The sequence below is a fragment of the Lycium ferocissimum genome, chromosome 1, assembly GCF_029784015.1.
Source record: "Lycium ferocissimum isolate CSIRO_LF1 chromosome 1, AGI_CSIRO_Lferr_CH_V1, whole genome shotgun sequence".
NCBI classification, from domain to species: domain Eukaryota; kingdom Viridiplantae; phylum Streptophyta; class Magnoliopsida; order Solanales; family Solanaceae; genus Lycium; species Lycium ferocissimum.
The window spans coordinates 6,515,794-6,539,930 of NC_081342.1; the positions used below are offsets into that span (position 1 = coordinate 6,515,794).

Genomic DNA, 24,137 nt, shown 5'->3' on the forward strand with positions numbered 1-24,137 from the left:
GGAAATGCTTTGCAAAAAGTTCTGCCTTATGCGGCAGACTTTGCCTTAAGGCATAACTAAAAGTCTGCTGGAGAGGGCAAAACTTTGCCTTATAAGGCAAACATTTAGTTATGCCTTAATGAAAAGTTTTGTCTTATGAGACAGACTTTGTCTTAAGGCATAACTAAAAGTTTGCCCCATAGGATAAAATTTTTTCCTCAAGGCATAACTAAAAGTTTGCCTTATAAGACAAAGTCTATGTCTTAAGAAAAATTTTTGCCTTATGGGGCAGACTTCGCCTTAAGACATAACTAAAAGTCTACCCCATAAGGCAGAACTTTTCAAGACATAACTAAAAGTTTGCCTTATTGTAACATCTCGTAAATTCGAGTTAGGTGTGAATGTGTAAAAATATAGTGTTAAGATGATATTATACCTATATGAATCCATTCTTGATGAATTCGGGTGGAAGATGGTCGTTTTGAAGTCAAACCAACAATTGAAGTTCTTAAGGGCTCTTAAATTCGCCTAAGTTTTGGTAGGTCTGTCTTCTAGGCGATTTTCATGAAAATGTGTTGTGAATTTGGAAAAACTTCCTTGAAGAAAGTTGTATATCTTTGAAATAGCTTTCCAATGGTAGGTCGCCCAGCCCACGAAAAGTTACGTACAAAAAATTATGATCATTTTACTGAGCGAAGGTCAATTGTCGAAAAAGAAAAAAAAATTGTGCTGGGCCCGCGTCGCGGACCCAGCACAGAAAAATCAGCTACAGACCAAAATAAAAACATGATCAGGTGCTGAACCCGCGACGCGGACTCAGCACGGATCGGAAACTTCCTATGAAGGGGGTAATGCGTTTTGGCAGAAAGGGCAACCTTAGTCCTCGCTATATATTGTCCTTACGAAATTACGAAAAGGGTTGGGAAGGTAGCTTACGAGTTGAGATTACCAACTGAGGTGTCCATGGTTCATCCGGTGTTTCACATTTCGATGTTGAGACTGTACAAACCCGATCCTTCCCATGCGTTGAATCATGAAAATTGAAATTAATGAGGCATTGTCTTATAAAGAAGAGCCGATTCGATTTTAGATCGTCAAGTTAGAAGGTTGAGAACAAAGGATGTAGCGTCGGTTAAAGTGTTATGGCAAAACCATAACACTGAGGAAGCTACTTGGGAAGCGGAGGAGGACATGAAGAAAATATATCCTCACTTGTTCCCTACTACAGGTATGTGTTGAACCTTTTGGATGTATTTTCCTGTGAAAGTTTAGAGTGAAGTATAAATCTCACAATTGTGTTTAGGCTTGAATGAAGCATTCATTATATGTTTAGTCGTATGTTATCTCTGAGGATGTTTCAACTTGCTAGAAGAACTCTTGAAATTCTGAAATTTGAGGTTTAGTAAAGAATCCTAGGCCATGACTTTCATTCGGGGACGAATGATCTTAAGGGGGGGATAATGCAACATCAAATTCGAGTTAGGTGTGAATGTGTAAAAATCTAGTGTTAAGATGATATTATACCTATATGAATCCATTCTTGATGAATTCGGGTGAAAGATGGTCGTTTTGAAGTCAAACCAACAATTGAAGTTCTTAAGTGCTCTTAAATTCGCCTAAGTTTTGGTAGGTCTGTCTTATGGGCGATTTTCATGAAAATGTGTTGTGAATTTGGAAAAACTTCCTTGATAAAAGTTGTAGACCTTTGAAATATCTTTCCAATGGTAGGTCTCCCAGCCCAAGAAAAGTTATGTACAAAAAGTTATGATTGTTTTACTGAGCGAAGGTCAATTGTCGAAAAAGAAAAAAAAAATTGTCTTTGGGCCCGTGATCGCGACCCGGCATTTAAAAATCAGCTGAGCACCAAAATAAAAACATGATCAAGTGCTGAACCCGACGCGGACTCAGCACGGATCGGAAATGTTTTTCTGATTCCGAATTTCCTTTAAGTCCTAATTCATTGTGTTATTTCTCACTTCGTTTCAAATCAATATTTCTGAGGAAAAGAGCCCTAGAAAAGTCTCTCTAACCCTAAGGTGAGTTCTCACTCAATATTGACCATTCCCACGCCATATCCATCCCCTCTTGATAGCAAATCATCTCTCTAAAATCCTAAGTTCTTGTATTTTCAAGAAGAAGAAGATAGGGGCGTGTAGAATTCGTCTGTGATTGTTGAACCTTGGGAATTCAATTGAGTAGCTTTTTAGCGGGATTAAGGTATGTCTCTTTAAAAATTAAATTCTTTTTTAATATAAAGGTAATTCATATGTCTCCTTTACAAACTCTCTTGAAAGATTGATTATTTATAAAAGCATGTTTTGAATGATATGATGATTTGGTTTTACATTCTTGAAATCTATTACACGCTTTGATTAATGGTTAATGTGCATGAGGGGACGAGCCCACATTAAACCTAGATTGTAACAAACCCTATATATATATATATATATATATATATATATATATATATATATATATATATATATATATATGTTTTCCTGTTATGAGAGATGCTTAGTGATGATGGTTAATTGTTGGTATTGATGATTTTACAAAGGAACTATGACAAAGTAATCTTGTTTAAAGAAGTGAAAACGTTTTCATGATTATCTATGAAATTATGAATTTTCGTAATGGCATAATGAGCTTTAATGCTATTTGATAGTGTGACTACTTTGAGACAAATTGTGAATCGGCTTCTATGCTATGAACTTTGTTGTTGTGTTTGGCCTAGCTACTCGGGAGGAAGGGTAGCCACTATGGATCCTAGGATGTCATTGCCTAGCCATTCATGAGGAAGAGTGGCCACCGCTGGGTTCGCTACCCGGGGTGTGATTTATGCCTAGCTATTCGGGAGGAAGGATTGCCACCGAGAATTATATGTTCCGGTGTGGAGCGCTATGCGCGGTATGCTTGATTCTTGGGCCTGTATTGGCATGTGTGACATTCTTATTCCCTTATGGAATTGTTGATGACTATCTTAATTGATTTAAAAGGCATATTTGAAGTTGTAACTTGACAAGAGGCTTTATAAATGGGTTTTGATACTTATTATTGAGATACATAAATTGAATAACTGTTCTTACATCGCTCTCACATGACTGGCAAGACTAATTTCTTTATGTATGATGTACTTTATTTTCTTATTACTTATTGTTCCCGAGGCACTCACTGAGTACGAAGTACTCAGGCATACCATTGTTGTTTTTGATGGTATGTTAGGTAACGGAGAAGAGCAAGTTCTTGATACTCCTGGCATTTAGGAAGGACTTGTTGTTAACGTCGATTTGGTGAGCCACACACATTCATTCATGGGACACTCTATTTATTTAATTCCATTTATTTATTTTAGTTTTCAGGCTGCGTCCCGATGGGTTAGACATTTACTCCTTATTCTTAGAAGCTCCTTAGTATACATTCGTATGTGGGTAGAAGAAGAGTTGTCGTTTAACTTTTTTAGGCACACAATCATGTTTTGGGTGAATTATCTAAATTATAAAGACTTCCGCTGATTTAATTCATATATTCATGATTTGTTACATTTATTTTATAAATTGTTGGAGGCGAATATTGAACCTGGCGGGTTCAAGTGTTATTATTGTGTCATTGAGGTTCTTCCGATGTTGTTCATGACGTCAGATGCCGGTCACGTCTAGGGTGGGTTTTGGGGCGTGACAAGCTTGGTATCAGAGCCTAGGTTTAAATGTGTCCTAGGAGTTGTTTGTGTCTGTGGAGCTGTGTCTAGTGGAGTCTTCCTTGTGCACGCCTGATCACCTGCATGATTGAAAGACTACCAGGACATTAATAGGGGTTGCTCATTCTTCTTGATTCTAGATTGTGCTATAGAGCTTGAACTTTCTTTAGGATTATTCTGACGTGTTCGTTACTCGTGCTTTATGGAGATGACTTTAACTCGTGTTGCAAATGTTAACCAAGTGAACAATGGTGTTATGGAGTGCACATTGTTCTGATGCGTAATTTGATGGATGGTAGTCGCCGAAATTGTATTGTAGGTGTTTGGTATATATGGCTATTGTAGGGTTTGGTTGTTGATAAATTGGGAAGATGTATAGATACAAAAGTAGTCCTTGTTACAGGGAAAACTCTGCCGAAATCTTGTTAGGCTGAAAGGAATCATTAAGGTGTGATATGTTTCAAGTACTGGAGGTTAGGGTGAAGGGAACAATTAAGGGTCTCCTGTAGTGAATTAAGAATTATCGTACATTGAGGTTATATTCTTATTGGGTTAAAAGATCTGTACTATTTTGATGTTTAGTGAAAGAAATTTATTTTAGGCTTGAAACTCGAAAACAACCGCTTGTGGAATAATGATTTAAGAAGATGATGTAGTTGATTTACGCCTTAACTTGTTATTTTCTGTTTTGGCATGAGGTAAGTAAAGCTTGAATCATGTGTTGTTGAATTAGCCTTCTTGTCAGAGTATATTGTCTAGATTGATATATTGTGCACTTCCTAGTCAAAGCATATACGTGTTGAACCTTTTGAGTACCTAACTCTTGGGAAAGTGAGATGAAGGTAGAAACCCCTTATTCGTGTTGAGACTTGACTGTTCTAGTCATTAGAAATTCCCGTGAGGGCTATGTTGTTCTTATTTGGGTGAAGATGTATTTTTATCTTTCCGGGGTCGTTTAGTACAAAGAAAGCTCTACCTCGTGAATTGGCCGCAGTTGTATTTCCCTTAAAAATTTGGCGTCATTATTTGTATGGTGAGCATTGTGATGTTTTTACTGATCACAAGAGTCTGCAATATATCTTCAAGCAACGAGAGTTGAACCTCAGACAGAGGAGGTGGTTAGAGTTGTTAAAAGATTACAACTTGGATATCTTGTATCATCCTGGTAAGGCTAATGTGGTTGCTGATACTTTGAGTAGAAAATCTATGGGCACGTTAGCTTATTTGAGTGCACATGACATGCCCATGGGAAAGGAAATTCGAAGACTTGCTAGTCTTGGGGTCAGACTTGATGAAACCAAAGATGGAGAGTTAGTAGGAATCATGCCATCACGATCTGACATGGTGGAAAGGATAAAATCCAAGCAATATGATGATGAACTTTTTTTGCAAAGCTGAGAGATGGAGTGGAAAGAGGTGACACTTACACTTCATTCGCTTGGTACTTGGTGATAGTGTTACGCGGTTGCAAGGACGATTGTGTGTTCTTGATGTTGATGGTCTTCGACAAGAATTAATGATGGAAGCTCATAGTTCCAAGTATTCGGTTCATCCGGGATCCACCAAAATGTATAAGGATTTGAAACAACACCACTGGTGGAAGAGCATGAAGGTTGATATTTCTAACTTTGTGGCTAAGTGTTTAAACTGTCAACAGGTGAAGGCTAAACATCAAAGGCCTGGAGGCCTGACTCAGAATATTGAGATTCCACAGTGGAAGTGGGAGGAGATCAACATGGATTTCATTGTGGGGTTACCCCGCACAAAGGCCAAGTTTGACTCGATTTGGGTTATCGTGGATAGACTTACAAAGTCTGCCCATTTTTTCCCTGTGAAGACGTCATATACAAAAAGGATCGCGCCAAGTTATATCTAAAAGAGATAGTTAAATTGCATGGTGTTCCGACATCGATTATATCTGACAGAGGTACGCAATTTAGTGCTCATTTTTGGACATCCTTTCAGGAAAGGTTGTGTTACACCGCATATCTTCGAAGAAGCACCTATCAAATTTGAAACATAAGTACGTTGAGTTATGATTAAGTAAAACCACTTTGGAATGTAAGGAGCAAGCATTATTAAGTATATTTAATGAGTGAAGGATGTATATAAGGTATATCGAAAGGTTTTATAAGGAAATGAGTGGAAGTAATGGAGTAGTACGACTTTAGAGAAAGGATGGGTGAAGTTTGTGTGTGAAAATTTAGGTCCAAATTGGGGGACAAATATCTCTTCGCATATAAAGTGTTTTGAAATGAAATAAAAGCCTTAAATGAAATTCGTCGAGTCTAGTTTCCAACGCAATAAACTGCTCGTCGATAGTACATCGGAGTAGAGAATTATGGACGTTACAAGTTCGATTTCGATAGAGCAGAAACGCGTGCTACTTCTGATCGCTACGGTAAAATGCTGTGAACCCGACCCGAATTTGACCCTATATAAAGGCTAATAACCCCTTTTTTTTCATCGGATTTTGCTAGAAATTTCCAGAAATTGAAGAGAGAGAGAGAGAGGGAATCACAAAGTAAGCAATTTTCAAGCGACGGAGTATTAATCAAAGCTCGGATAAATGCATGGATGTGATTCTAGTATGGTTTTGCGGTGGATTCAAGGTGGATATTGAAAATATCGTTGTTTTAACAAAAATAAGGTATGAATCTGTCCTTATTAATATTAATTTTGGTTAGTTACGAAGATAGAGTAATGAAATGGTTGTATAATAAAGTTATTGGTTGAGAAATTGGACAAACATCGCGTGGGATGTTTTGTGAAATATTTTGGTATTGATGATGATGTTGTTGATGTTGGTGCTATTGTAGTTGTTGTTTTGTTGGTATTGTGATTTCGGGCTAGGCATATAAACGGGGGATAGACAAAATGAATTTATTTGAAGGACTAAGACAAGCGTATAACGATGACGAGGCATGTGAATCCTCTTAAATTTTCGGATTTGAGCAATTGTATTATAAGGCTTTCCCTTTCTTTTATTGGTGATCTTATGAAGGCTAGCGAACTTATGATTAAATTCAGTAATCACGTTTAGTTTAGTCTCGACTATATATGCGATAATCCTCTTAAATATATAGGACATGAAAGACTACGCGTATTCGAGATACCGATTGTATCGGCCCATGTAGATATTCTTTCATTTTTATTCCATGTTAAGGCTTTCCGATTTTTATATTTATTCATTGGCATGCATTGTCTTATGAGACGAGCACTTAGATTTTAGATCGTCAAGTTAGAATGAGAACGAGTCTCCATATTGTGTATATTATATATATATATATTTAGGAAGTACTTGGTTTTTATTATCGATGACATGTACCCCCCCCATCCTCACTTGATTATTCCTGTGTTGAACCTTTTGGGTCCTATATATTGTATCATGATAAGTAAATTAGTTTATGTTTATACATTACATTCATTTGATACATGCATATGACCCGTATGTGCATTATAGGATATTTCACCTTGCTAGTATATTATATATATATATATGTTGGAGGTTTAGTAAAGTTAACAAGGTTTTCGTATAGTTATGACCGATCATTCGGGGGACGAATGATGATGATTATGATGCCCCGGGGGGATATATGATGATTATGATGCTCGAAAGGGCCTGAATGGGATAAGGAATCTAGTGTTAACATAATATTATCGGCACTATGACCAATGCATTGCATATGAATACGTGGAAGATGGCATTTTTAGTAGGCCAGAGATATACGTATATGTTCGAAGATAGTAAGACTCTTAAATTCATTACAATCTAAGTGTGTTTGGTACGTATGTATTCCGTCGTATGTTTCTCGGGAGTTTATGAAAATGTGTCATTTTCTTCATAAAAATCCTATGTGTATGTAGACTTTGAAATATCTTTCCAATTCGAGCATGTCGCACATAATCCTTAAGAACCGACTTATGATTGTTGGTGGAAGGTCAATTGTCAAAAAGAAAAAAAAATTTCGCGCGCGCCGGCTTAGAAAAAACTCCTTGATGCTTGTAGAGCTCCATATTTGTTATGTTTTTTGAGCGGAGCTATTTGACATGACTTTTGACATAGACTTTGTTATGATGTAAAGACATATGCGGGTTGTGTATATACGATTTTTTCCGATTTCGAATTTCCTTTATGTCCTAATTATTTTGTTATTTCCCACTTCGTTATCATATTTGTTATGGAAAAGAAACCACAGAAAAGTCTCTCTAACCCTAAGGTGAGTTTCTCTTTGATTATTGACATATGATTCATAGCATAATTGCGAGTGCCACATAAGTTTTGTATTTTCAAGGGCCGAGAAGATAGGGGTCGTATACGGTCGTGCGATTGTTGAACTTTGGCACTATTCATGGAGTAGCTTTTAGCGGGATTAAGGTATGTCTCTTTAAAAATAAAATCCTTTTTGAATATAAACCGTAATTTATGTCATCCTCAAATTGACTCTTGCGAGATTGATTTTTATAAAAAGCATGTTGGAATGATATGAACAATTGGTTTTACATTCTTGAAATTTTACGTTTTGATTAATGGTTAATGTACGTGAGTGGAATTCACATTAAACCTAGATTGTAACAAACCCTATATATGTATGGCTCCTTATGAATGTTTTCTTTATGAGGATGCTTAGTGATGATGGTCTAATTGTTGGTATTGATGATTTAACGAAAGAACTATGACAAAGTTCTTGTTTAAAGAAGTGGAGAAGGTTTTCATGATTATCTATGAAATTATGGATTTTCGTAATGGCATAATGAGCATTATGAATTTGATGGTGTGACTACTTTGACAAATTGGTCGTCGACAAGGTTTTCTTGAAATTGTCACCTATGTTTGGCCTAATGCTTTTCGGGAGAAAGGGTAGCCTTAGTGGATCCTATATCGGGGTCTTGCGAGATTATGAAAAGGGTTGGGAAGGTTACTTACGAGTTGATTTATGCCTAGCTATTCTGAGGAGGAAGGATAGTTCATCGAGAATTATATGTTTCGGTGTGGTGCGCTAGCGCGGTACAAACCCGATCCTTTCATGTGTTGAATCATGAATAGTGTGTGAAATTCTTAGGCATTATGGAATTGTTGATTTTAAACTATCTTAATTGATGAGAAAAAGGATGTATTTGTTAAAGTGTAACTTGTGAAACCATAACACCGGTTTTGTTACTTATTAGCGGAGGAGGACATGAAGAAAAGATATCCTCACTTGTTCCCTATTTCTTTATGTATTATGTGTTGAATTTTGGATGTATTTGTCCGTGAAAGTTTAGAGTGAAGCATAAATCTCACAATTGTTTTTTATGGTATGTTAGGCTTGAAATGATGCTTGATACGTTATATGTTTAGTCGTATGTTATCTCTCGAGGATGTTTCACACTCATTAGAAGGACACTCTATTTTTTTTTAATTCCATTTAAATTTGAGTTTAGTAAAGAATCCTAGGCCATGACATTTTCATTCGGGGACTTAATATATATTCGTATGGGGGGGGGGGATAATGTAACATCCCGTAAATTCGACACTATCATGTTGTGTAAAAATCTAGTATAAAGATGATATTATACCTATATGAATCCATTCTTGATGAATTCGGGTGGAAGATGATCGTTTTGAAGTCAAACCAACAATTGAAGTTCTTAAGGGCTCTTAAATTCGCCTAAGTTTTGGTAGGTTTGTCTTCTGAGAGATTTTCATGAAAATGTGTTCCGAATTTGGAAAAAACTCCTTGATGAAAGTTGTAGATCTTTGAAATATCTTTCCAATGGTAGGTTACCCAGCCCAAGAAAAGTTATGATCGTTTTATTGAGTGGAGGTCAATTGTCGAAAAAGAAAAATAATTTTCAGGTCACCGCGACGCGGACCTAAAGACAGTAAAAAAATCCAATCCGCGCAAAAATAAAAACATGATCAGGTCTTCTTCTAACCACGACGCGGACTCAGCACGAATTGAAATTTTTCGATTTCGAAATTTTCGAATTTAAGTCCTAATTCATTGTGTTATTTCCCACTTCGTTTCAAATCAATATTTCTGAGGAAAAGAACAGTGAAGAAAGAAAGTCTCTCTAAGTAAGGTGAGTTCTCACTCAATATTGATTATTCCCACACCATATCCATCCCCTCTTGATAGCAAATCATCTCTCTAAAACCCTAAGTTCTTGTAATAAAAAAAATTAAGATAGGGCGTGTGGAATTCATCTGTGATTGTTGAACCTTGGGAATTCAATTGAGTAGCTTTTTAGCCGGATTAAGGTATGTCTCTTTACAATAAAATCCTTTTTGAATATAAAGGTAATTCATATATCTCTTTTACAAACTCTCTTGAAAGATTGATTCTTTATAAAAGCATGTTTTGAATGATATGATGAATTGGTTTTACATTCTTGAAATCTATTACACGTTTTGATTAATGGTTAATGTGGGTTGAAAAGGTGCCCACATTAAGTTTTGATTTAACAAAACTATATATGTATAAGTGTATATATGAATGTTTTGTTTGAAGATGTCTTAGTGATGATGGTTTATTGTTGGTATTGATGATTTTAAAAATAAACTATGAAAAGGTAATCTTTTTTAAAAAATATTTTTGTTTTCATGATAATCTATGAAATTATGGATTTTCATAAAAAAGCTTTTATGCTATTTTTTTACTTTGAGACAAATTGTGTGTTTTTTCATAGAACTTGATATTTTTTTCTACGTACAATAATGTAGGCTCAATACATCAAGGATACATAGTGTGTCATTTTAGGGGTTGGGAGGTAAGAGTAGAGGCCACCGCCGAAAAAACTTAGTGTTACCCGGGGTGTGATTTATGCCTAGCTATTGGGAGAAAAGATAGCCTTTATCGAGAATTATATGTTGGTGTGGTGCATTATGCGCGGTATGCTTTTACGTTGAAATCGTATTGGCATGTGTGACATTCTTATTAAATTTATGGAATTGTTGATGACTATCTTAATTGATTTAAATGGGATAAAAGTTGTTTTTTGACAAAAGGCTTTATAAATGAGTTTTGTACTTATAGATCTCGAAAAACGCAAGTTGAAAAAAAAAAAAAAACGCGTCACATGGACTGGCAAGACTAATTTCTTTATGTATTATGTACTTTATTTTCTTATTACTATATTTTTTAGAATTATATTTATATTCAAAACATTGTTGTTTTTTATGGTCTTGATTAAAAAATAACACGCTTCTTGATCAAAACCTTAAAAAATAAAACACTTGTTGCTAAACTGATTTGGTGAGCCCACACATTCATTCGTGGGACATCCTATTTATTTAATTCCATTTATTTATTGAGCTTACATTATAGTACGCGAAAAAAATCCCTATGGGTTAGACATTTACTCCTTATTCTTGACACCTTACTAATATACATTCGTATGTATAGAAAAGGAGTTGTCGTTTAAAGATTTCGGGCAAAATATCATGTTTTGGGTGAATTATCTAAATTATAAAGATTTAAGATTTAATTCATATATTCATGATTTTTACATTTATTTTATAAATTGTTGGAGGCGAAAAAAAAAATTGCGTGGGCTCAAGTGTTATTATTGTGTCATTGAGGTTTTTCGAAATAAAGTTACGCTTTAAAAAATAATACAGGGTTAGTTTTGGGGCGTGAAAAATAAAAGGCAAAGTCTATGCCTTAAATAAAAATGGACGTCTATGGAACACTTAAACCTAAAGTTTACAAACAAAACTTACTTCGGGCACCTTTTCAACCCCTAAAATTGAAAGTCTTGTTTTTTAATTTATTTTTTTGATTGACCGAAAAATATCGAACTCTATATAAAATAATATTTTCGGTCAGTCTTTTTAGCGAATAGCAAAAACTTAAAGACCATGGAAAAAAAACATAAGTGTTTCAAAAATAAGAAAAGTTTATTTTTTCTTCTTCTAACTTTTGAACAAGTTCGTATCAAATGTTTCAGTCAGTTCATGAAAAGTAGGGAATTGTAAAAAGTATTGACTTCTTAACTTCTGTCCTTTTTACTTCTAATTAATCTTGATTGTTACTGCAGTTTACAAATTTGAAGCAGTGAAGAAATGAAAGTGGCAGCAGTGGGGGCAGAGATGTTGTCAAAAGCTGGGATACTTGTTTTTTAATACTCCCTCCGTTTCAATTTATGTGAATCCATTTAACTTAATACTAAATTTAAGAAAGAAGAGAATACTTTTAAACTTATGGTCCTAAATGAGTCACATATATTTTGTGTGGCTATAAATCATCGCATAAAGATAAAGTATTTCCAAATATGAAAGAAGTCATTCTTTTTTGCATGGATTAATACGAAAATAGGTTCACATAAATTGAAACAGAGGGAGTAATATTTTTCTAATTAATCCTAAAATGATAGCAAAAGACTTTAATATGTCTCTGTAAGTTCTCAATATACTACTAGTTAACACTTTAAATTTTCTAACTGTTCATGAATTTCCTTACAAAGTCAGATTCGAACAATTACAATATTACTTTAAAAACGTAGGGAGGAGAGTAAAAACTAGATAAGGGCCTAATATACATTCTCGGTGTTACAAGCAAGATAAATATAAATCAACGATCCGAGAGGACCAAAATAATATCCCTATGGTAAAGAACTTTTTATTTGATAATTTCGAGTATAATTCCCAAGAGACCACGAGGTCCACAACACATTCAAAAGAAGAACTCTTTTTATTTTATTATAATATCTTCACACTTTCTTTATTTTCTCGTCGAGCATTTTACTTTCCACATCTAGAGAATTACACTTTTGCATCTGTCGAAGTGATTTTTTTAAAAAAAAAAAAAAAAAAAAAAACAATAAACGACTTTACTTTATTAATGCATAAGCACTCTCAAAGAGTTAAAAGATGCAACAGCATCAGTTACAATCCAACTGCGGAAAACTGAAATCCAAATAACCTTATGTATTCGGTCTAAGTGTTTAAATGAAAAAATAGTCTATATTTATAACAATATATGAGCGTAGCTCCAAGAAGAAAATAGAGAAACAGAGAAATTGCTCAAACATAGGTTCTGGGAATGCAATTGATTGGATTCAGCTTCTCTTCATTTTTCGCAAGTTCTTGCTTGGATTCGGCACACATGACATAAATTAAAATTAATGGCTAATATTTAATTGACTAAAGAAAAGTCCTAACCATGATTTATATAGATAATTAATATTCCATATATTTGCTTCCTTATCAATTTAAAAATTTCCCGATTATCTCTCCTATCTATTTCATCAAAATTACCGATTGGGCAAAGAACAATTGCCCACTTTCAGGATTATAAGGTGAAAAAAACATTCCAGAATTAATCTTATCAATGATTAAGTTTCTTAGTATGTTTTTCGTTTATCTAGCTTATGGCTAGCTTTACTGGAAAGTTTTTTTTTAATAATTTTCATTCGGTGTTTGGTACCCGCATTGAAGCCCGATTATACCGTATTCGCGCCGCATGTTCGTGGGGAAGCGCTCCCTACCAAGGTTTTTTAATATTTAGGGTTCGAACCCGAGATATCTAGTTAAGGGAAGAGCAAGCTTATCCACTGTACCACATCTTTTGATGGTGAAAAGGTTTTATCAATGATTAAGTTTCAAAAAAATTTAACAAGACCTTGCTAAGAGAGAAAAAATCGATCTCATCAATGATAATGAACAAGATAATATGTTGCTATGATTGTGGGATTGCAAGACCGACTTTTCGGTGAAGAACCTAAAGCCCCCAATTTTTTTTAAGAGAGGGGGGGGGGAAGATTTTTGTGGCCTTTTTTTACCAATAATAAGCTAAATAGGTTAATTTTTATGGAGAATAATGAGTACTTTTAAGTAGAAAAGTAAATCTTTTATGGAATATATAAAAGGAAAAATAAATTTTAGATGTGTTACTATTTGAAGTGACAAGTAGAGCAAAATTTTGGTAAATATGAATCACTTTTCCAAACTTTTATGTGTAAAAATATGGTAAATAGGAATCACTCTTCCAAACCTTTTTCGTGTGAATAAATAATCACATAATTGAAATTATTTTATTTCATTTCTTACCTTTTTCCCCATCAGAAGCATGTAGAGTAGTAAATTATACTTTTACATTATTCACTCTCTTTTTGTCAAGCAAGAGTCTATCTCTCACATAATATTTATGCACATTTTCTGAAAAATCATAACTTAAGAGTACTATATTAGCGTACTCTTTTATATTTTTCCTCACGTTTCAAGCATTGCGAAAAGTTACTGAAGTACCAAAAGATATTTAGCAATCAAGTCATAAATTTCTTGGATCATTCTATTTTCAAGTGTTGCTTTTATCTCATATTTTTTATTTTTGATATTTTCATTTCATAATTATATATCAATTTTTAATCATTTATTATAATTTAAATATGTCAACCAGAAATATGGATCCGGTTATTCAAAAGTTTAAAAAAATTAAAACTATAATACAAGCCCAAAGAAGATTATTGGAGAAATTGATTATAAAATGTTAAAATAAATTTGCATCTATAACGTTAGATTTTTTTTTTTTTTTTTCAAATACACCAATAATTAGTAGTAGTTCTAAACAAAATCTAAGGCTTAAGGCCTCTCATCAATATTGCGTTTAGTCCACATATATGCTTAGCCGCCCCTAGGGTACTCTCATCCATATTATTTAGCATGTGCCTATTATTTAAGGGTTTTCCATCACATCTAATGAGTGATATATAGTATATAAATCAAAGTCGATCGAGTATTATTTACTTGCTTAAGTTACTCTTATCACTTCTAAAACTCCAACAATATCCTTGAGGTACGTTATAACACTCCATATTAAACACTAACAACTCCAATATGGCTATGCACATTGTCTAAAGATTTGTGCGTGTCATTCTTGCGTATGGGTCATGCCAATCTTCTCTGTAGTGTATATATATTGAAGTTTTTATACTGGATGTAAAAAGGTTTTGTGAATGTATATAACACCACGTGTTTTTAAAATGAGATATTGATTTACTTTCTTAAGTTGATCGATCGATTATTGTTTTTTAACTTTTGAACAAGTTGGTATCAAAAGGTTGCTCCCCCTCCACGAATCCAAATTTTTTTAGTTTATGAGTGTCGATCACAATTCTTTTTACTTATTGGGTTTTGGATAAATTATTTATACATGTTAAGTGAATTTTTAACATAAATACAATGTTTGGGCCAAAGTTACGGGGTTCTACCCGTAACTTAAACAGTAGATCCACCTCTCTCAGCTCCAAGGTTTCATTCCGTTCTTGAAAAGTTGGGAAGTAAAAAATTACTGACTAGTATCTTCTGTCCTTTTGCCTCTTCTAATCTTGATTGTTATTGCATGCAGTTTTAAACATGAAAGTAGCAGTGGTGGGAGCAGGGATAAGTGGGCTGGTTTGTGCATATGAATTGGCAAAAGCTGGTGTTAAAGTTGTGGTTTATGAGAAGGAACGTTATCTTGGTGGCCATGCTAATACTGTCACCGTTGATGGAATCGATCTTGACCTTGGTTTTATGTTCTTCAATGGAGTAAGTACGGTTAGTTCGAGAGTGTTTTGAATAGACTTATAAGATGAGCAAACCAATTTAATTATAAGTGTTTTTTATATTCATTTATGCGTTTGATAAACGTCAAAGTATTTATATATTAAGCGCCTGAGCATGACCTCCACGATTCATGCTTTAATATTTTCTAAGTTGGCTGAAGTCATCGACAGACCCTTCAACTTGTGCGTGTATTCCACTCTCTAATTGAAACTTGTACAATCTGAACCCTCAAAAGCCATTTTTTACCGTGCCATTTAGACACAAAGTTAATATGCAGCCAAACAACACAGGTGTGCCTAATTCACAAGCCAAAATGACTAATAAAATAATGATACGTGGATTTTAAATTTAAAAAATTAAAATAAATACAAAAATGAACCCCTCCCCCACCCTCCTTCTCCTCCACTCGTATGTTTCTCTTCCTACCGAAGGCGACCAGCGCGTATCGTCAACCGTCGACGACCGCGCGCCACCGCCATCCGGTCTGTTGCCACCACCGCTGCCACCCACACTTCTCTTTCCCCTTCTTTCTCTAGCCATCATCTCCTCCATACACCAGCTAGTTTTTCACCCTTGGACTTTCAAAAGACCAACCTCGCTCGCCGGAAAAAATGGAACTGCCGCTGGCTCTCTCCCTCCTCCGTCTCTTCCACCATTCAAATCTAAAACAACATGAAATCTAACCCTAAGAACAATATTGTAACGACCCATTTGGTCGTTTAGCACTTTTAGGCATAATATTCCTAAAACACCCTTTACGTGGTCAAATCTTGCTGTCTATAGTCTGCGATAACGGGTGATTCGGTTATTTAATTGACGAGTTTTAGTCCTCATTTGACATGCGAGGACGAATGTTCTAAAGGAGGGGGAATGTCACACTCCATAATAATCCTTGCTACTTGTATTAAAACAAGAAAGAATGAGTTAAGAAGGTTCAAGGAAAGTTAATCGAGTTAGTAAGAATATCGTTATAAATATGGTTGTCTTAAGTATCTCGAGGTGACTGGTAACCTAAAGGATTTGAAATCGCGTTATGAGTATGTATATGAGGTAATGTGAGTGACCTTTTAAAGTATTTGAGATTATTAGTAATGATATAGAAGATGGACAAAAGATAGGAATATACTTTTTCGATTGGAGTTTCGTCGAAGCTTTGTGAGTTCTACTTATGGTTATTGTGATTCTACGGACCCTTCGAGACATGTATATGAATTGTTATGGATGTAAATGACTGTGTATATGTATGTATAAGAGGTTACATGAGGTTGGAAGAGGATTAGAAGTTAAACGAAATGAATCGGAACAATTTCAGTAAAATCTCGGACCCGATTTTAGCCTATATTGTAGGAGGCATATCTCCTAGTATATGAGGAGTTTTAAGGTGTTTCAAAAGCCTAAAATTAAGTTCATCGAGTCTAGTTTGCAACGCAACAAACAGCTCGTCAAAATGATATCGGAGTAAGGAGATATGGATGATTCAAGTCGGGCTGAGTATTAAGACTATCTCAAGATACAAAGTAGAGACTTTAACTTCCGATTTCGTTTGAAGTCACAATTTATCTACAAATTTTGTTTGGTATAGAAGCATTAATGGAAATTAGGAACTACTTAATTGTGGTGTTAAGTTAAAATTAGTGGCAACAATGAGCCAATATGAACATTAACATGCCATGTCCAAAAGATGACTCAAAGTCATCTTAAATAAGACTACTATGGAGACATACAAATATACATTTAAATGTGATTCATCCACTACACTTACATTATATTGTGGACAACCAAATTGAAAGAAAGGAGTGTGGAATTCAGCCAAGTGACTGAAAATAAGGCATCCATGTGAAGCATGCATTTGAATATTTAAGCATCTACTACTTTATGAAAGTATACATTGTTTTAGGAGGACATAACATGGTGGAGGGATCATTTCACATTAAATATTGCTCATCCATCTTGGCATGATTACAATAGACAAAGGGTGGTGCATGAATCATTCAACACATAAGATTGTCTTGTAAACAATTGAAAAGAAAGAAGAAAGGAGAAACAAGAAGGTGAGGTTGCCTAAAGTTGTAGAAAACAAATTAGGAAATTTAAAGTGTAAAGTTAATGGAATGAATCATTCCATAAGTGGAGCATGTGACCAACTTGTAGGCATCAAAGTTGAACCAAATAATGACCAAGAAATCAGCCATCACAATTCATTTCAACTACACAACACAAAGAAAGAAAACTTAAGCCTAGAGAGAGAGAGCATTCGGCCAAGGGGCTGATTTTTGAGCCCTTTGAGTCTTGATCCAAAAATTATTTTTCCAAGGTGTTTCAACCCTTTAGAAGGTCCCTAAAACGTGAAGATAGTCTTTGGAGCAACAAGAACCATTTCCATCTCAAGTCACCAACTCTAGCCAAGCAGAGAAGTCAAGTTGTCAAGGTAAGATCTAACTTTCTTTTCAAGTATTAAGGGTGATGTAGATGTGTGAATATAAGTTGTATGAATGAAATAAGGTGTATTGATGTTGGAACATGATAGTAGTTATGGGGTTATATGTGTTGATGTTGAAGTATGGTTGTAACTTGACGAACATGAATCGCGTGCATAAAATCATGAAAGTTGGTGTTGGAATGTTAGTTGGCCGTAGGGACTGTTTTGGTGGAATTAATGGACTGATTTTCTTTAATAAATATGGTTGTTACTATCATAGATCTCATGGTAAAAAGAATGAAAAGAATTGGAAGGTTAAAGGTGAAGTTATGTTAGTATGAAAATGGTTGAATCTATGATTTTATGTGAGAGATGTTGAAGCATGGTGTAGCCGTGTGTGGACTGTTTTGTGAAGAAGTTAGTGAACTGTTTTTACTTGATATTTTGATTGTTATTATCATGAATTTTTATGATGGAAAGGAAGGTGTTTAATGGTTGGAGTTGAAACTAAAGTCATTTGTGAGTTGTTTTAAGGATTATAAAAATGACGATATAGCGTAGTTGCGTATGAATTGATGTTGTACTTGTCGTGTGGATAGCTGGTCATAACTTACTAAAATTATATGAAAAGAAGACATGAAATGATGTATAAAAATCGCATGTGGTTGGCTTAGTATGTTCGTAAACGTTTGCAAGAATTCGAACATCGTTATGTTGTCGGTTAGAGACTTGTTTTGGACATGTTGTGGTAGTGGGACTGTTTTGGACTTGTGTTTTCATTAAGTTGGAAAGAATAATTATAAGTTAAGAGTAAACATCATATTGTATGTTGGATGGGCTGTTATAAGTTGTTACATGCAAACGTTAAGGCTACAAACTAATAAAAGTAACTTGAGGATGTCGAAACCGTATGTGAATCGTTATTGCATGTTATGAATGTGGGTTGTTTAGAATATTGTGTGGGCTGTCCGGATTGGTATTGAACACATAATTATTGATGTTATATTGGTAGTATGTGGTTGGTTTAGATACAAGAGAAAACATCGCCTAAACATCTAGAAAGGAGTTACTAACGTTAGAATACGTTTGAATCTCCCCGTAGCTTAACCATAGCTGTTGGCGTCTTAATATAGGTTGAAGTATTATTGGGTAGCGTACACATATTGTGTGACGAATAAGCGCTATAGACCCTGTCCGTTCGGAAGCACTTCGAAGGAAAAAGCTTTGGCGTGAAAGTTCGTGACCCGTTCGGCATTGAGGTAGGTTACGGTTTACTTTATGTCTAGACTCCGGTTAGCGAAACGTATGTAAATAGTAGTGATTGACGGGGAAAGTATGATAGGCCTTCGGGCATGGTGTGGAGGTAAATTCCATCTAGGTTGGTATTGCCGGTACATTATGTGGGCTTGTCGCCATTATTGTGATATCTTGTTATGTGGGCTCGTCGCCATTATTACGATATTGTTATGTGGTGTCATTGTATTGTGATTTCATGTATTTGATATAATTCTCTCTCTCTTGTTCCATTTGGTCATATGGAAGAGGAAGGTTATTACCGAGAATTGAATATTGAATTGCAATTCTAGTATGAATCTATGGAACCTATGATTGCGGTGATTATTGAGGTTGATTCCATGCGAGGCAAGTGCATCCCATATTCTATGTGCTATGTGATGTAATTATCACCTAGTTGTATCTTTATCACATACTAGCTCCCTCACCTTATGAAAGGGAAGGGTAATATTGATGATTAGTAGTGAGCGATAATATGACTTGTACTTGTTTATTGCATATTGGTGATATAATTGAGATCGATATCATGCATGACATGCTTTCATATTACTCTTTATGTTGTTATAATGGTGAGGGGAGTGAGAGAGACTCCGAGGTTTGCCGTGAGATTGAGAGTGACAAAGAGACTCCGAGGTTTCTGTGGGAGATTGTGAGTGTTTGTTGCCGAGGTTTCTTGCGGGAACGATGGAGTGTCCGATGCCCGAGGTCTTTGCGGGATCGTGAGAGTGTGCTCGTGATCCGAGGTTATATTCCGGAGCGAGTGGTACATGGACTTCGCGGGTCCCCCATGGGTCATGACTATGAGGCATTGCCATAGCATGTGTGTACGGGAGTGGAGTGTGAGAGGTGACTCTTGCATTGCATAACATTTACATAGCACGACATTGCGTTGCGTACTCTATTTGAATGGTCATTCGTATATTGCATGGCACGTTCTCCGATTGATTCTTGATTTGTGAATTCTTGAGTTGTTGTTTGTGAGTATTTATTTTAAAGGTGGATGGAATCGAGGTTTATAGAATTCTCCCTAGGCTTATAATACGAGATATTGAGATCCTTGTGACTATCGTTAATGCAAGACTTTCTCGCGTGCTAGACGCAGGATCGTGTTTGATTACTTATCTGCTTACTTGTTAGTTGCTTCTTGTTTATATGCGTGAACTAACCATTGTCGGCCTATGATACCTACGAGCCTAGTGTTGTGCTCATACTACTCTTGCTACGCTCATGCAGGTGTAGAGTTATTTTCGAGGTGATGTTCGGAGTCTCGCGACCGTTTCGAGCATTCGTCAAAGCGTTTGGGTGAGCTATTTGGAGATATTGCAACCCGAGTCTCTCCTTAGATTTGCGTTGTTCTCTATCCCGACGAAGTCGTATCCGGTTTAGTCGTTATCTATTCAAATTGTAAACTTCTTAGAAGCTCTTGTACGAGTCTGGACCAGATTTTGGGAATTTCTTATAATAATAGCATTTATTCCGCATGTTGTATCAAATTAAGGTAGTTATACGAAGGGTTCGCCCGCCGGGGAGGGTTAGTGTGGGTGCCCCGCATGATCCATGATTTGGGTCGTGACAAAGTTGGTATCGGAGCTTAGGTTACCGATTACATAAGTACAAGAGCAATGTCTAGTAGAGTCCTACTTATGGGTGTGTTGCGCGCCACACTTATAATTGGGAGGCTATGGGACATCTAGGAAACTTCGTTCTTTCATTATTTCGTGCTACTTCATTCAAATTGGTATCTAGTTGATCCCAATTGGTATACGAACTTCTGTTTTACTTTCTCTAGGATGGGAACTCATCCTTAAATTCTTGCGAACGGTTGTTTTCCGACATGTGGTACAGTACGAGTTGTGTTGTCCTAATTTAGAGGCGTGACTAAGTTCGGTTTCTAGCTATGACTTGAGGTTTCAGCTGTGTGGAGTCGTGATTAGGCTCGTTATTGTAAGGTTGGTTGAAGAGATGGGAAAGGTGATTCATAGGGTCATAGGATCTCCATATTTATAGTATTGGGTTTTCTCGAAAGGGGCAAGAGTGCATTTATGGCTTAATAAGAGCGATTTGTTCGATGATATGATCGGTTTTAGGAAGCGTATAGCAAAGTAAGAGTTCTTATGGTATTTTGGTAAGAGTGTTATTGTGAGGATGTGAAAAAGGCGTAAGAAAAAAAAAATGCTCAGATAGATCAATCTCCACTATAGGAACGGAATGATTGGTATCGCGCGTTTATGAGATAAGTTGCAAAGTGTGCGTGTGCACATATTGTATAGGCTATGAAATGTGGAGTTGGCTTAAATTTGATTAGTATTGTGATAGCGAGAATAGAATTAGTGGTTGAGAATTCTTTCGGGAATGGTTTACGTTCGAAATCAGGTTGCAGTATTACTTGTGATAAGTGAAGTCTAGTGGAATAGACAGTAGTGTTCATTCACTTGTAAAGTGTGTTCGTGGGTTCGCTTGGCATCTTTGAGGTTAGTGATGATAGAGGGAATTGTTGAAACCAAGAGTGTTGATTCGTGGGCATTTTCATAATGGGTGGTATTAGGGAGGTGTTAAAGTTGTATATGCGATGGTCTGCTTGAACTCGTCATAGGCTAATGAAGACGATCGACAATTAGAAACAACTCTTGCGTTGGACAAGGATGGAGGTATAGTTGAAGGATTATCGGAGTGCGCATCTAAGTTTTCGAATGAGAATTATCGGAAAGTTGTGCAAAGGTTAAATCTTGAGGATTTCTTTGATTTTGAATACAATGACTTAGGGTTGACCAAAGGCCAGCGAAAAAAAAAAAAAAAATACACGGTTAGTTGGATGTGTATGGTTCGGTATAGTTAAGTAAGGGTTGGTTATTCATATGTGAGCACCTTTTTGAGGACTATCGAATAAGGCATGGGTCAATGGAATTATTTACGGTAACAGAATGATCATGGTGTGACTAGTACTAATGGTGAAAGACTTTTAGATATCGGTGATCACGTTAGTGAACTTATGAACTAAGGTAAAAGGGGAATTATTTCCATTAAGGACTTTTGGCAAGGGTACTTCGACGAAAGAATATGAGAATATTAACAGGTTTGAGCAGCGATCGGTCGTTTTGAAAATCGATCCTCTTTTTGATGTATCGTCCATTCTAGAAGCGCCGTAGTATTTATTTTGATCCGCTTGCAAAATTTGAAGTCAACAGATATATCATTTGATTCACTTTGGCGAAGGTTTCACTATGAAAATTTTGGAATTTAAATTATTTGGATAAATTATTTATTTTGGGGAAACGTGTTTTCGATTGAACCGTTAGATCCGTATCGTAATTTCGGAGCGTAGCAACAAGTCTCCTCGCATTTCGCCATCGTATGAGGGAGATATGACAATTTTACTAAAGGAATTCACTGCTGGTTTTCTGGTGTAATTTTGCTTAAAGTTGCGAAATTGCTACTGAAATTCGTATTAAAAATTTGCAGTCTTTCCAAAAACTTTAAACCATATCTCATTCATTATTATAAGGTCAAACTGAGTGATTCAAAGCCTAACTTGAGTGAAATTTCACAAGGAATCCGTTGGAAGCATCAAAAACGAGTTTTGGGATCAGTTGGCACGAGAAACGAGGCAGAACAGCTGGGCATTTTTGTTATTAATGTTGCTTTTGGGTCTCATAATTGAAAGCTTGGACTTAGGAGAATTCAAGGGCGTTCTCGAAGTTCCTTCAATAGAGCAAGTCTAAACTATAATATAGGTATTTCCCACTTGATTCAATTCCTTAGTTTAAACTTTAATCCGGAATTTCTAAAGTAGAAATTGGGGTTTATCCATGAAAAGTGGGTTTGTGGATTAGTTGAGTTAAAGTATGATTAAATTAATGGGTTACGTTAGTACTTGGTAGTGATTTAAGGAACTATGGTCGCAAAGAGGTTATAGGGTGATCGGATGGTGTCATACGAACTTGGCTCATGGAGTATTCGATGCAGTATGCTTCTGCTGCATTGTGATTTGGAGGTGTAAGTAAGACTTAGAATTAGCAAGGTCAATTATGAGTGGATCGCCTTGTTGGGATCGCGGCGTTGCTCCGCTTAAAGTCTTTCTTTCTGACAAGAGTATGTTGTGGTTTCGGGTTGGTCTTCATGTATTCCTAAGGAGTCGTGGTACGAAGAAAATTTAAGAATGGTGAAAGAAGGGTTAGTGAAATCAGAATACTTTACCAGTTCAGAGTGGGCGGGTTTGCGTCTTATTCTAAGGTTGGTGTAGTTCTAAGCCAGAAAATTGTGGGGCCTATGATAACATTCATAGGTTTGGTTATATAGGATTAGAACATTTCGAACAAAAGCAGTGCTTATATTCGAAAACCGAGATGGGGGAAAATTTGAATTTGGAAATATGAAAATTAGGTCTTTTATCTAAGTTAGATGAGTTCCGGCTAGTAAGAGAGAGAAATGTTTATGATGCATTCCGTAGGTTTCCCGCATTGTCTATTAAAGATTCTTTAATACCGTCGGCGTTCATTCTGTGTCGCTCGAGGACGAGCGATTGTTTAATTGGTATACGATGTAACGACCCATTTGGTCGTTTAGCACTTTTAGGCATAATATTCCTAAAACACCCTTACGTGGTCAAATCTTCTTGTCTATAGTACGCGATAACGGGTGATTCGGTTATTTAATTGACGAGTTTTAGTCCTCATTTGACATGCGAGGACGAATGTTCTAAAGGAGGGGAGAATGTCACACTCCATAATAATCCTTGCTACTTGTATTAAAACAAGAAAGAATGAGTTAAGAAGGTTCAAGGAAAGTTAATCGAGTTAGTAAGAATATCGTTATAAATATGGTTGTCTTAAGTATCTCGAGGTGACACGGTAACCTAAAGGATTTGAAATCGCGTTATGAGTATGTATATGAGGTAATGTGAGTGACCTTTTAAAGTATTTGAGATTATTAGTAATGATATAGAAGATGGACAAAAGATAGGAATATACTTTTTTCGATTGGAGTTTCGTCGAAGCTTTGTGAGTTCTACTTATGGTTATTGTGATTCTACGGACCCTTCGAGACATGTATATGAATTGTTATGGATGTAAATGACTGTGTATATGTATGTATAAGAGGTTACATGAGGTTGGAAGAGGATTAGAAGTTAAACGAAATGAATCGGAACAATTTCAGTAAAATCTCGGACCGATTTTAGCCTATATTGTAGGAGGCATATCTCCTAGTATATGAGGAGTTTGGGG

The 24,137-nt window shown here is 35.8% G+C and overlaps 1 protein-coding gene, 1 long non-coding RNA gene and 1 other non-coding gene across 5 annotated transcripts in view; 1 reads left to right on the forward strand and 2 right to left on the reverse strand.

The window, feature by feature from the left end:
* LOC132036924 (uncharacterized) overlaps window positions 1-24,137 on the reverse strand; it is an 82,823-nt gene that overhangs the window by 31,265 nt on the left and 27,421 nt on the right. The window lies entirely within an intron of this gene.
* LOC132036253 (uncharacterized) overlaps window positions 1-24,137 on the forward strand; it is a 131,623-nt gene that overhangs the window by 30,565 nt on the left and 76,921 nt on the right. The window contains exons 1-2 of one of the 3 annotated variants that reach the window (XM_059426653.1): window positions 14,376-14,451; window positions 15,004-15,185. The exons of the other annotated variants lie outside the window; for them this stretch is intronic. Coding sequence (XP_059282636.1) covers window positions 15,012-15,185 — 174 coding nt within the window. The 5' untranslated portion in view covers window positions 14,376-14,451; window positions 15,004-15,011. Of the gene's footprint in view, window positions 1-14,375; window positions 14,452-15,003; window positions 15,186-24,137 lie in introns of those variants that run through there. 3 annotated transcript variants of the gene reach the window in all.
* Window positions 14,493-14,600, reverse strand: LOC132031534 (U6 spliceosomal RNA). Its single transcript, XR_009408301.1, has one exon. It is a non-coding gene; the product is annotated as a U6 spliceosomal RNA (small nuclear RNA).